The sequence below is a fragment of the Erigeron canadensis genome, chromosome 5, assembly GCF_010389155.1.
Source record: "Erigeron canadensis isolate Cc75 chromosome 5, C_canadensis_v1, whole genome shotgun sequence".
Lineage (NCBI taxonomy): Eukaryota > Viridiplantae > Streptophyta > Magnoliopsida > Asterales > Asteraceae > Erigeron > Erigeron canadensis.
Genome location: NC_057765.1, coordinates 1,775,127 through 1,788,941, shown reverse-complemented (window position 1 = coordinate 1,788,941; position 13,815 = coordinate 1,775,127). Strand labels below are relative to the sequence as shown.

Below are 13,815 nucleotides of genomic sequence, written 5' to 3'. Positions count from 1 at the left end.
TTAAACGTCCGCAATACAACAAGTGATGGCTCGACGAAAGCGCTTGTCATGGCTTAGGAAAAATGTCAATCAAAGATGATGACGATGAAAAGTAATCGTATCATTATTATGTATTCCGTGTTTTTATCAACTACTGTCTTTTTAATTATGTGTTATCTTTTAAGTAATGTAATATGTTTGTTTAATAATAAAATGTATTTGTTTAGTTTGATAATGGTATTTTAAATAAGGTGGGTTTTTTTTATTTATTTATAGCCGTTAACAAAAAAGGAAAAAAAAAAACCCCACAACCGCTCTTCCACACTCGGCGGTGTGGGGAAGAGGTGCTCAAGGAAAAGGTCACGCCGAGCTAGGTGCCAACGCAGAAAGAGAGGAAGAAAGTTCAAAAAGAGGTGCCACGCCGGGGTTGGCAAGGGCCTTAGTGCAACATGAATTACAAAATTAGATAAAGTGTGTAAATTTGCTATCATCCAATCTTGAATGGCGCAACGAATCGGTCGGATAATAATGTGTTACCATCTCGCATTTTAAACATGGCATAATAAGTAATCTATACATCGACATTCAATGTTACAAGTTAACCACATACAATAAACCAAATATAAGGTGTTTTCATACAATTCGAAAACTGCATAAGTTTCATACGTCCCCGAATGAGTAATTCAAAAATGCACAAAATATAAGGAGAGCTACATGGATTTGTTATGAAAATTATAGCTAAATGGCAGCAAAATTTATCAAGATCGAGATTATTTTCCTGTTCCGTAATCTGCCTGCAGCAAGTTAATGCACAGGAACTGAGAATATACTCACCAATGAGTAATTCAAAAATGCACAAAAGAAGCGCATAATATCATATAAAGCCAACTCAAATATCAATCAACACATAAGATTGTGCATGAGAATCAGATCAATTAACATTTGTACCCTCCATAATTCTATTACTTTCTTCTCGATTTTTTCAACTAACTTCTGGACCTGCGCTATCTGGATCTATGTCATCTGTCGATGAACTATTCTTAAACGGTCCAAATCCGGCCTATGGAACTCTCGTCTCACCCTGAACATCAACAGGATCTCCCTCCGGCTAAAACGACGATGTTTTGGCATCTAATTTCAGAGATTTTTAATCTCGAGATAAATGAAGTAGAGCTAGATCTATGTCTCTTTTAAGATCTTCATACACAACTTTTCACCTTTTCAATGCTTGGAGTAGGAAGAGACTCAACGGAAATTTATAAAATAAAAATTTAGCTTCAGGATAAAATGACGAGAAGAACTACCTTGCTAGAAACGAAACTGAAACAGAGCCATGTTATTTTTTGGGGGAAATGACACGACAGATAAAAAGTGATCAATTCACGAAACTCCAGAAAATAGAAAAGTGACCAATTCACGAAATTCCATAAAATAGAAATTAAAAAATGCCACCTAATCAAAAAATGTCCATGTCATCATGTACACGTGTCAAATGTTATTATTTTCGGGAATAAATGAAAGTTCATTTCTAAAAAGTAAAACTTTTAAAGGTCACTGCTATTTTCGTGAATTGGTCGAAAGATGCTTTCTATTTTCTGCAGTTATCCTTTTTTAGTATTGTATGTAATATGTATTAGTTATTTTCTGAAAAAACCTTTATTTTGATAATTATTATATATACTAAAAAGCATGAATCGGTTTGCGTGCGTCACACATTTTCAACACTTTTAGTCTCTGTCGTTAAATTTGTTGCAGCAATGGTCCTCATCAGCTAACGGTTGTTAATTTTTTCCTGCAATTATAGTCCCTATCGTTAAATTTGTTACAACAATGGTCCCTATCAGCTAACTCTAACCTTTTAACTTTAGGTTTCTTAATATTTGCCACATAACTTTAACCTTTTAATTTTTGTCACATAACTTTAATTTCTTTTACTTTTAGCACAAAAGTTTGCTTTTATTTAGTTTTTAAACATATATTTTTCTAACTTTTGCCACGAAAGTTTCATTTTTTTTACTTTTTATGACGGAAACTTTTAACTTTATTTCACTTAAATTTAATTTTTTTATTTTTGGCACGAAAGCTTTGTTTTATTTAGTTTTTAAACTTTTATTTTTCTAATTTCTTCCACGAAAATTCATTCTTTTACTTTTTATCACAGAAACTTTTAAACTTTTACTTTTTGTCACATAACTTTTATTTCTTTTATTTCTTACACGAAAATTTTGTGTTATTTACTTTTTATACATTTGTTTTTCTAACTTTTGTCACGAAAGTTTCATTCTCTTTACTTTTTATCACATAAATTTACGAAGTTTTCGTCATTTTACTTTTTGCCACATCACTTTTATTTTTTCTACTTTTCACACAAAGTTTTGTTCTATTTACTTTTTATACTTTTATTTTTTCAACTTCAGCCACCAACGTTTCATTTTTTTTTTACTTTTTATCACATAACTTTTTACTTTTTAACTCTTGCCACGAAAATTTCATTTTATATAATTTTTCACATGTTTACATGTGACGTAATGTCTCCCGGGGAAACGCCCGGGGAAAAAAAAACTAGTTATTTTCTAAATTTGGAATACACCATTACTCCTACTGCCACCGTTTCTGACTCTCCGCTTTTCACCGTCGTTGATGATCCTTCTCCACCAACTCCTGCGATCAGAGAAAGAAGAGGGGGCGATGACGTCTAAGAATACCACACTTTTATTAGGCTGTTCTTTCATCAATAAATTCAAAGGTAAATTCTTCTTTCATAGCTACAAACATGTACTCTCCTCCTTTTATTCCACCCGTTCTTCTTTGTTTTCTTCTTCATATCGTTATATTCACAACAGTTTTAAAGTACCATTGTCATAATATATAAACAGATATAAAATTGTATGTCCTAAAATTCTTTTTTAACAAATTAACGGTTTAAAAAAAATAATTAAATATTTAGGTGGCTTATATGATTACCATTGTTGATTTAAAATATAGTTCTGTTGACGATGTATACACATTTGATAAATAATTTACTAATTATTGGTTTATTCACAATCTTATTAATTAGTTTTTATCTAATATATTAAAATTCTAAACTAATTAATTAATTTTCTCAAAAATAATGTTGTATCAATTTACTAAAATCGATTTTTAAAAACATACCCGCGTTTTTCACGGGATAAAAATCTAGTTAGGTACCATTTAAGTAATTAAGAAACATATAGGTATGAAACCAGCAATATCGTGTAAACGTTAGGTACCATTTCAGTAATTAGGAAACACAATATTACATATTTACCCCTCACGTGCAAGTCACGTGGGGAGGTTTTAACGATCAGCTGACGGCGTTAGCCTCCAGTATGGTCCGAGTGGAGATTTGCATACGTTGGGTATGATCAACGTAATTTCGAAAAGAAAGGTATGAAATCAGTAATATAACGCAAACGTGAGGTACCATTTCAGTAATTAACTATATAGAAAATGAGACATAAACCCTCATAGAATACCTTAAGGTCAAAGATTTTATCAATTAGTCACAATTATATTTGGGTTTTTTTTTATAACGACGTGTTAGTTTGTGGTTTGAACCAATCAGTATGCTAGAGATTAAAAAGTGAAGTAGAAATGGGATTCATGGTAATTAGGATTAAAATAAACCCAAAGTTGATAAAGGGGAGATATTTACGGTAGTTGATTAATACGGAGTATTTTAGAGGGACTTTTATGTTTTTTTTTTATCTAAAACTTTGTGGTAAAAAAAGTGTAGTTTTCCTAGAAAATAATATAAAGAACAGACATACATTATGCAAATCCACCTAGAAGAAGAATGATGTGTAAATAATACTCTTTTTACTCAACAGCAAATTCAGGTAAGGTAAATCCTTTCTTTTTTTTTTTTTTTCAACATGTGTTCTGTTTTACTTCGCCATCCTCTCAAAAGCAATACGCTTTCACTCTCCCCCTTCTCCTTTTACTTCCGTTCCCATTCTTCTTCTTCAAATCGTTATATTCACAAGGATGACCTTTCTCTTCCTCGGCCTCCTAAGTCTATATATCAAAAAGTTAACAAATTAGAAGATGCCCTCTACCTGTTCGATGAAATGTCACACAGAAAACCTCTTCCTTCTGTTGTATATTTCAATCAGCTCTTGAATTCCGTCACCAAAATGAAACACTTTTCTCATTCCATTCATCTCTTCAATCATATGTGTGCCATTGGCCTTCCTGTTAATGAGTACACTGTCAGCATTTCCATCAAGTGTTGCTGTCATTTGCGTCGAACTAATGACGGTTTCGCACTTTTAGGCCTTTGCTTCAGACGAGGTATTGTACCAAATGTGTGCACTTTTAATACACTCCTAGATGGACTCGTTTTAGAAGATAAGATTCTTGAGGCCGAGACCTTTTTCAAGAAACTCATCAAACACAAACTTTGTGAACCCAATGTTGTTACGTATAACACAATGATCAAGGGCCTTTGCAAGTTCAGTAACAATGTCACTGCCCTTTCTTTGCTTAGGCTAATGGATCAGAAAGGCTGTAAACCTGATGTTGTTTCATATAGCACCATCATTGATAGTCTTTGCAAGGATCAAATGATTGATGGCGCCTTTAAGCTTTTTAAAGAGATGATCTTTCAAAAACACATCACACCGGATGTCATCACATATAACACTTTGATTTCTGGTCTATCTAAATTAAGTCGGTGGGATGACGTGTATCAGATGCTAAAAGAAATGGAGGATTATAGCATCTCTCCAGATGTCCAAACCTATAACATATTTGTTGATGCATTGTGCAAAGAAGGTAAGGCAAAAGACGCTGAGGATGTCATCAGCATCATGGTTAAGAAAGGTAAGGTTCCTGACATAGTAACATACAATTCACTCATCGATGGCTACTGTTTGCGAGGTGAAATGACCAAAGCCAAGACAGTTTTTGATGCCATGGTGTCTAAAGGTATCGTCCCTCATGTTTTTACTTACAACAGTATGTTAAATGGGTATTGCAAGAAGTCGATGATAGATGAGGCCTTGGATATGTTTACTGAAATGACGAGAAACGATTTGAAACCCAATGTAGTCACTTACAACACCATGATTCAAGGATTGTTTAAGGTTGGACGTTGCGGGGCTGCACGTATGCTTTTTGATGAGATGCGAGCACAAGGCCTAGTTCCAGATGAACTGACTTATGGCATTATTTTAGAGGGTCTTTGCAACAACCATTTACTAGAAGATGCAATCTCCTTGTTCAATATAATGGGTAATAGCAAGCTAAATTCAAATATTGTGGTGTACACTACCCTCATTGATGGTGCAAGCAAATGCCAAAAGTTCAATATTGCTAGGGATCTTTTCCAGGACATGATGGTTAAAGGTTTGCAACCTGATGTACGGACATATAATGTGATGATAGGTTGTTTCTGTCGGGAAGGTTTGTGTGGGGATGCAAAACAGCTGTTTCTGAAAATGGATGAAAATGGTTGCCCGCCAGACAATGTTACTTACCGTCTTCTTCTCCAAGGATATCTAAATAACCAACATTGTGATGATGTAAAAGTGCTTTTAACTGAAATGGATGGAAGAGGTTACTCACTTGATGTTTCAACCTTATCGTTGCTAATTGACTCAATTGCTGATGGATCACTAAATACCAATCTCTCTAAATTGATTGGCAAGCTGGTGCCGAAAGAATTGATGGATTCTCCCAGTTTCGCTACCTAGATAAAAAGAACAGTGATTGTAGATTTGAGTAGTTGAATGATGTTTTGCTAATTAAATGGATACTAGCTGTTTCTCTATATGCCGTTTTTCCTTCTTGTGATATATTTTACAATCCATTGATTTTATTTGTTATTCTGCTTGTGCGGGTTTCATATTTACTTAAATTTAAAAAAAAAAAATTATATTGTCGTAAAAAAAAAATATTTACAATGTGGCTTTCATGGATTAAAAATTAATCTTGGTTGATGCCTGTCTTAGAAATCAATGGTTTGTTTATCAGCCAATTTAGTTTTGCCTTTATAGCATTGTTTTTGTAGATTAAACCCTACTATGCTGTAGCAGATCTCCACACTCAATTACCATATTTCTTCAATATTTGCACATTGTTTTCGTCTTGAAGTTAAGGTTAACATTAGTATAGCATCTGTTTCCCCTTTCATGAACATATATGTCAGCATGTAACCCACTTAAAACAATATATGTCAATGTTTTGAGATGCAGACCACGCTTGAAATAAAAGAAAAAGTATATCTTGTTGAGGCTTTTCGTTTAAAGAACAGAGTGAATTTGAGTTAATGGACTGTCTCTATTTTTCTGCGTAAGCAAAGGTCTGAGTGAGAGAAAGTGATTGTCGATTTGAGCTACTTTATGGTAGCTATATGATGTTTATCTACTTTATGGTAGCTGTTACGAATTGTATGTATTTTTCTTGAAAGAGGATGTTTGCCACTAAATTAATGTTGCCTACTGTAAAGAGTCTGACTTTGACATATACCAGTCATGTACTTGTGTTATAAATCAACCTCAAAATATTTAAACCTTATAATTATAGCATTGTTTTTGTAGATTGGTTGCCTCTTTGTGCAGAAAGGGTTGTGTAGTTAAGCCTATAACGGGCAATTTCTTGCCGCTGTTCTTTCTTAAATTGCTTCGTTCGTGGTAAGAGCCAAATCAGTCATCAGGTATTCTAATATAAGTTTTTGTTTCCCATATAAACACAGGACTGCATGTATACACATAAGTATTAGCTACTAGCTCACATATCATTTGTTTTATGTTTTATGCTAAATCATAAGACCTTGTTGTCATTCTACTTGAATTGTAGGCTTACTAGTTGAATCAGGACTTTGTCTTTGTGGGTTCAGTTATATTAGGTCCTTCACTAATTTGTGGTATGTATCTTTTAACTTTATTTTCGTATGAATATAAATGTTACAATCAACATGATTTTTTAACATGTGTTAAAAGCTGCCCAAAATATATTCACAATCTGTAATACCTGGTAAATCATTTTATTTAGAAAAATTAGATTAGCGTCTTAATCATATAGTTTTTGTTATAATGCTTAACATATTAATTAGTTTGGGTAGATTAAGTTCTTTTTTGAGAAATTTTGAGGGACCATATTCTATATAAGATAGTATAGATATAGATATGTAGTTTCTGCGAAAGGAAGAATGGACCCCGAAGAAGAATGTCATTGTGTTCACAGCCCCTACAGGGGGAAGAGCACGAACCATAAGCAGCTAGAGCAGTACCTCTTAAAAGCAAACCCTGGGTGGGCCTAAACTTTAAGAATTTGATTGGGGAAGTGGTGAAACCACGTGGTGGTCAACAAGAATCAGTGAGAAGGTCAAATGAACTCCTCCTTTATCAGAGACAGAGTCCTGAAAGAATTGGGCCGAAAAGTCTTTAAAATTAAAGAAGGGTAATGCAGAGAATGAAGAGCTCGCTCAAGCAAATCACTCATAGAGTCATAGATGTCGAAATGAATGAAGATAAAAAGGCCGAAAAAGACAATGACAAATGAGAGGAAAGAGATGGAAATTCCCCTGAAAAGACTTTAGGCAAATGAACCCTAGAAATTGAGAAGGATGTGGTGGATGATATAGAGATGAAACGAAAGCAGATGATGAAGAAGTCAAGTCTGTAGAAGAAGTCAAGAAGGCATTTGAAATCCTGAAATTACCCCACTCAGATATGAACGAAGAGAAAACAGCTTCTAGTGTTTTCCCGAGAAGGCATGCCAAAACGAACACCAAGGAGAGGCCCAGGAAGGCATGAACCAAAGCGAACACCAATTCCTGAGATTGCGAAAGATGGTGCAGAATGGTTCATGCTATGGGTCACTGAGCCACAGAGGTAAAGCTGCTGCTAGTGTATCCTGTTTGTTATTGATCCTTTAACAAGTCTATCTAATGTATCACATATCTATAATCTGTGATAGGATTAGAAGTCTTCTCTTATTAGATACTCGTTGAGACAGATTGATGACATTTTATGTTCTGCAGGATTCGTTGTAACTGTTAGGAAATTGTAGGTTGCTGAGATGATATCTGTGTGTTTGAGATTTTAGCCTCCTATTTGACATGTCTTTGTTCTTTTTTACTGTTCTGGTCGTTCTTAGGCTGTAAAAATGTGAATATTGTTAGAAGAAAAAAAAAAGGTACTTTTTTAAATTAAAATTGATCTTCACTCACTCAAATGTTGACGTGATGCTATACAATATGTTGCATAAATTAAATTTTAATTATTGTTTGGTGTTAGAAACCATATCCAAAAAGATACCAAATTTAGTTCAAAATGCAACACTAATTTTTTGGTTATTTTGTACCTAGTTTGATATTAAATTTTACAAGTTCGATGCAAAAAGTTCTCTTCAAATATTAACTAAAATCTTACTCACATTATGTGATGACATCGAATAAGTTAAGCCAAAAAAAATTCTCACCATATTTATGCTGATGGCTTTTGATGGTCTCTAGTGATGGTGATGACGAAGACCAACGATCGTGATGTAGGAGAGTGGTTAGAGGATGATGTGCCCATTCTTCTTGTGAGGGATCAAAGATGGAAGGGTAGGTTTTTCCCTTGAGGCGGAGGTTTCACCTATGAGATGGAGGTTCAATCCCCTTTGTGAGGTTTTTCCTGGAATTGGTGCATCTTGATCTTGGTAGGCCCGAGCTTCCATTCAGCTGGAATAGTGGCCAGCTCTTGGTTTCGGCCCATGTTATAGGTATGATTATTATTCCCAATTTTGTTTGTTTGCATTGATTGATGTTTTTGGCTTTCATCTTATTTCCATTTTGTAACTAATAGATATTCTTACTTTCCATCCTATTTAGATTTCCTAACTTAATGTATCAGCATTTCAACTTTCCCTGTTGCTGTTACTGTTAGTTGGCAATTGGCAAAGGTTTTTTCAATATACATTCAGGTATAACTATTATGTTTTGCATTGATATAGTTTATTTGTTACTTTCGATAGTGCATTAATGTTAGCCGTAAATTTTTTTCTTTTTTGATCTTGTAAGTTGCTATTCACTGGTGGATTGATATGTTATAACATCATTGCTATCTAGCTCCTGTTCTTGTTTCTCAAAATACTGGTAATCGTATCGTCATTCTGTTAGTTTGTACCGAAAAGGAATGAAGAGGATATCAAGAGCGATAACAGTTTTGCAATACTCATCTTTTGGATTATGTTAAATGTTACTTGCATTGTTTTTGTGTTAAAGTTGTGCTGTCTTAAAATGTTAATAAACCATGAGCAATATACATAACTAGACACAACCTTAAATAGTATTTTCAAATTTCTTAGAGAACATTAGAGCACATCAAACCAAACACATCCTTAACTATGGTATTTTTAGATTTCCGTCACTCTAATTTGCATCTCATATTGTCTGCAAACATGTGTTAGGTATTTGCAATACAAGCAGTAGCACAAGGCGCCAAAGACCAGTGATTTGCAGACTTCATGATTGAATTAGGCAAGTGCTACTTATGATTGAATTAGGCAAGTGCTACCATATTTACTTTTGATCTTTGCTTCAACTTTACGTGTTAAAGCTTTGCGAAAAAGAATTCGTATATTTTGAGTTATTTACAATATCAAGTTCTTCATAGATGTTTAATCTTCGGTTTTTAGATGTGGACTAACCTCTCAATCTAAAAAAGACAACATTATCATGGACTGTGTCACAAACATCTCTGCCTCATAAGCTTAAGTTTTTTGTAGAGCTGCTATAATGGATGGGTCAGGCGGGCTGGGTAAACAATCAGAATTGAATTTGGGTCAAAATGGGTATCTTTGTTATAGATTAATTTACTCTCCAAAAAGCATTTAACAAATTGCTTCCCTTATGGAATCATGGAGTAGATGTGTCAGGCAGGGTGGGCACCATTTAACAAATCCTGGATGATTGAAGCTCCATTTTAAGTTCCGTTAGTCTTTAACTCAGTTTTTAGTGTAGCTATTATTAAATAAACGGGAGTTTTCTTATACCAAGAAATTCAAGTTTTTAGTGTACTTATATAGATTTGTGATATTCTATAAGTACTATCAACTAAAGTACCTTTGTCAATGATACAACACTTGCAAGTTTTTTTTAAATAACAAGTTTTTAAATTAATATGGGACAACCAAAGATGGAAAGCATTTCGATTTTTAGTCCATATAGCCTGTCATCATTAACCTTAAGTTCTTTGCAGAGGTGGTATAATGGGCGGGTCCAAGAAGGGTGGATAAACAATCAAAAATTAATTTGGGTCAAATCAAGTATCTTTAGCATAGATCAATCTGTTATCTGCCTATATGTTACTGCTAAGCTTTAAGAAAATTTCTCGCCTTAGTCAAGATTTATATTTTATGGATGCTCTTGGATACTTGATTCGTTTTAAATTATTCGATCATATAAATTTGTGATAGGTTACAAGGTGAAGACTTTGGAACCAGTATACAAGCTGCAATCATAGTTGATTTTTTTGCAACAAAGTCCATGTCATGCCCAACTACAGACATATGTCATGGCAAACTACATATTTTGTACCTAAAAACAAACAATGCATCATTTTGTCTAGCTAACAGCAAAACTCAATGAAGAAGTAGTTGGTCAAATTCTACATTCAACTGTTTCATGCTTCTTAAAACATCTATTACTATGATGTGCTATCTGAAACAAAAGTTATAATTTGGTGTCTAAAACTTAAGTACTAGTGTTAGCCAATTAAACAAACCTAAAATGAAAGCTGACATATATTTTATATAGTAATCCGTTTGTATAGAAAGTGTAATCCGTGGGCAACAAGTTCATTCCTTTCCCTTTCATTCATGCCTTGGGAAATACGAATCAAATTAAATTAAATAATAAAAAATATATATATATTTTCAGGAACCTTCTAGACCCAATTTAATTTCCATCCACAAAATTGCAAAAAAATCACTCTATTCCATTTAATTCAAGAACTTTCCAGACCCTCCACTTCTATATAAACACCCCAAATTCATCCAATACTTCAATCACCTAGTTTTTTTACAAAAGTACACAACACAAATATCATTTGTTTATTCAATCTAAATATTGTTGTTATTTCGTAAAAAAAAAAAAATGCCAACAAGACCAACAGGTGCATTTACACAAGATTGGGAGCCAGTAGTGCTCCAAAAATCAAAACCAAAATCACAAGTCCTGCGTGACCAAAAATCAATAAACCAAGCAATAAGATCAGGTGCACAGGTCCAAACGGTCAAAAAGTTCGATGGCGGGTCGAACAAGAAACAACCGGCGACCGCGGTCTACGCTAGGAAGCTAGACGAGGCCGCGGAGCCGGCTGCATTGGAGAGGGTAGCAACAGAGGTGAGACAAATGATTCAGAAGGCGAGAATCGAGAGGAAAATGAGTCAGGCGGAATTGGCGAAACAGATTAATGAAAGGCCGCAGGTTGTTCAAGAATACGAGAATGGAAAAGCGGTTCCGAATCAGAGTGTTTTGGCTAAGATGGAAAAAGTTCTTGGTGTTAAACTTAGAGGAAAGATTCATAAGTAATTAATGATGGTCGTTTTTTAAAGTCGTACGGTGATCTTTAAAAAAAAAAAAGTTTGGTATGTAATGATTTTAAGATAGGAATAATGATATGATGTTGTGAATTTGGGAACTTTTTAGTGATTGCTATATGATGATGGTGGTTTCATAATTATTTGTATGGTTTAATTAATGGATAGTTTGCTTAAAATTGGGATCTTTTATTGTGATTTTGGATGTTTGGGCGATATTGATTCCGTGTTCAATTTTTTACTATCTTTCTTACGATTGTTTTACGCTATAATGATGTCATTGCATTTTGTTTTACGATTGTTAAAACAAAAAGGGACAGCTTGTTACCATTTTAATTGTGAAAGTTTTCATATTACGTTTAACAAACAGTCAATTTTCCATTAGGCTTAAGCTAAGAATATTTGTTACCGTCAATTAACTATTTGTTTTACTTTTTCTCGAAAAATTGCGAGAGAACGAAGATCATACAATTGAAAACACCGTGATATCGGCTGTAGACAAGCTCCATTTGATTTTTTGAGTCTTATGGGCTCATGGCTGGCGTTATATTATATATGGGCTAGGCAAATGTTTAAGGCCCTGGAATAGGTAAAAATATCTCTATTGTAATATTTTGGGTTGGTGTTTTGGGCTAAGAGTAAATTAAGAATAGCTGAATAGGCACTACAAAATCTATCTACCAGTATTTAAACGACATGTTCTTTTTAATTTATAAACATTATTTTTTAAAAGTAGTTATTTAATATATTTTTATTTAATTTATATTTATATCTACCAATATACTAAAACAGGATTGGGGTATTTTTGATGTGACATATGACACATTACTTTGTTGACATGTGTTAATTTAAAAAAAACACTATCCTATATTAAATTTTAAATATTAGTTCGGGTATTAGGACTCGTACGAGATATCTATAAGTTACCAAATATATTATATTTTAATTTAAATCAAAATTTTTGATTTGAGTTCGTATCAAACTCTTAACTGCCTACATCCTTTAATTTTTTTCTAATCTTAGATTTGTTAACTCAGTTTTCACGTATGAACTTTAATATTCTAATGGTCTATTAGATTCGTTATTCTTATCATCAGATGCTATAACTTTTAACTAAAACTCATGTTTCTTCTTAGTTTATAATACTACAATTTCTTTTTGTTATCTATTACTTTTCTTTAACCGATTATATATATTTAAAACTATGCTATATTATATATGAGTAGACTATATATAAGCACCTAGACTTGTGTTGAACCCCTCAAATACAATTTTTTAATATTTTTTATTTAATGAATAAATGTTTGGTCCCAATGAATTTTATGGAATAAAAAATTATTTTTTTTAAAAAGTGGAATAAAAAGTTAATATGTGAGTGTTTTACATTGAAATTTAAATACCTAACAATCTTATATAACCATCCCCAATTATATATTGTTTACATATCATATCGTGTAACAATTTTCCATTTGTGTGTATGGTTGTTATTATAATGATATGAGACATCATTTTTGTTAATTAATATATATCTTTAATCCTTTTCATGTCCACAATAGAATTACTCATAGATATATATATAAACACTACCTAATCATACAACATATACAAAATCCGTACATCGTACGGGTATTAGTACTAGTAGTATATATATACAAAATCCGTACATCGTACGGGTATTAGTACTAGTAGTATATATAAAAACTACAGATTCATATTGAAATTTAAAAAAATGGGACACACCATAAAATAAATTACCACCAATCTATCATATTAAAATACATTACATCTTTATATAAATATCTAAACCATTTAACGCCGTCATCACCACCATCACTATACGTCATCGGAATCAAACTGACACATTGCGCGGGTAGTCTATAATCAATATTTCATAATAACTATTTTCATTCGAAAGTTAAAAAATTATATCATTAATCAAAAGTCGTGCCAAATTACATAAGAAAAAAAAATTACTTCAATATACACTGTCATTGTTCAACTTATCAATTGAAATGAAGTCTTTCTGTAGAAATTGGTCTCTTAATCGATTCAAAAGAAACAGACAATACTAACGCAAAACTATAGTTATTTCCACAAATACACGACAAAAATATTATTAAGATATCCATTATATATAAGTAATGAAAACAGACCTTAAAAAGGTGAAAACGACCTCATAACTATCAAGTATCAACAATCAATTATCCATAGCCAAGGATATATCTAAATGTATCAATCCAAACTGGACTTCACTATTAGAAAAATCACTATCACACAAAAATA

General features: G+C 32.9%; 2 protein-coding genes and 1 long non-coding RNA gene across 3 annotated transcripts; all 3 read left to right on the top strand.

Annotated features, from left to right (window-relative positions):
• The first annotated feature begins 4,070 nt into the window (after nucleotides 1-4,070).
• LOC122598896 (putative pentatricopeptide repeat-containing protein At1g12700, mitochondrial) lies at nucleotides 4,071-5,802 on the top strand. The gene has a single exon (XM_043771377.1). It carries the CDS (start codon nucleotides 4,071-4,073, stop codon nucleotides 5,694-5,696), a length of 1,626 nt encoding a protein of 541 aa, XP_043627312.1. The 3' UTR covers nucleotides 5,697-5,802.
• Nucleotides 5,803-7,295: 1,493 nt separating this feature from the next.
• LOC122602360 lies at nucleotides 7,296-9,479 on the top strand. Its single transcript, XR_006324227.1, has 4 exons — nucleotides 7,296-7,838; nucleotides 8,462-8,712; nucleotides 8,822-8,913; nucleotides 9,400-9,479. It is a non-coding gene; the product is annotated as an uncharacterized LOC122602360 (long non-coding RNA).
• Nucleotides 9,480-10,985: 1,506 nt separating this feature from the next.
• On the top strand, nucleotides 10,986-11,711 carry LOC122600302 (multiprotein-bridging factor 1c). Its single transcript, XM_043773007.1, has one exon. The coding sequence runs from the start codon at nucleotides 11,087-11,089 to the stop codon at nucleotides 11,522-11,524; it is 438 nt and encodes a 145-aa protein (XP_043628942.1). The 5' UTR covers nucleotides 10,986-11,086; the 3' UTR covers nucleotides 11,525-11,711.
• The last annotated feature ends 2,104 nt before the right edge of the window (nucleotides 11,712-13,815 follow it).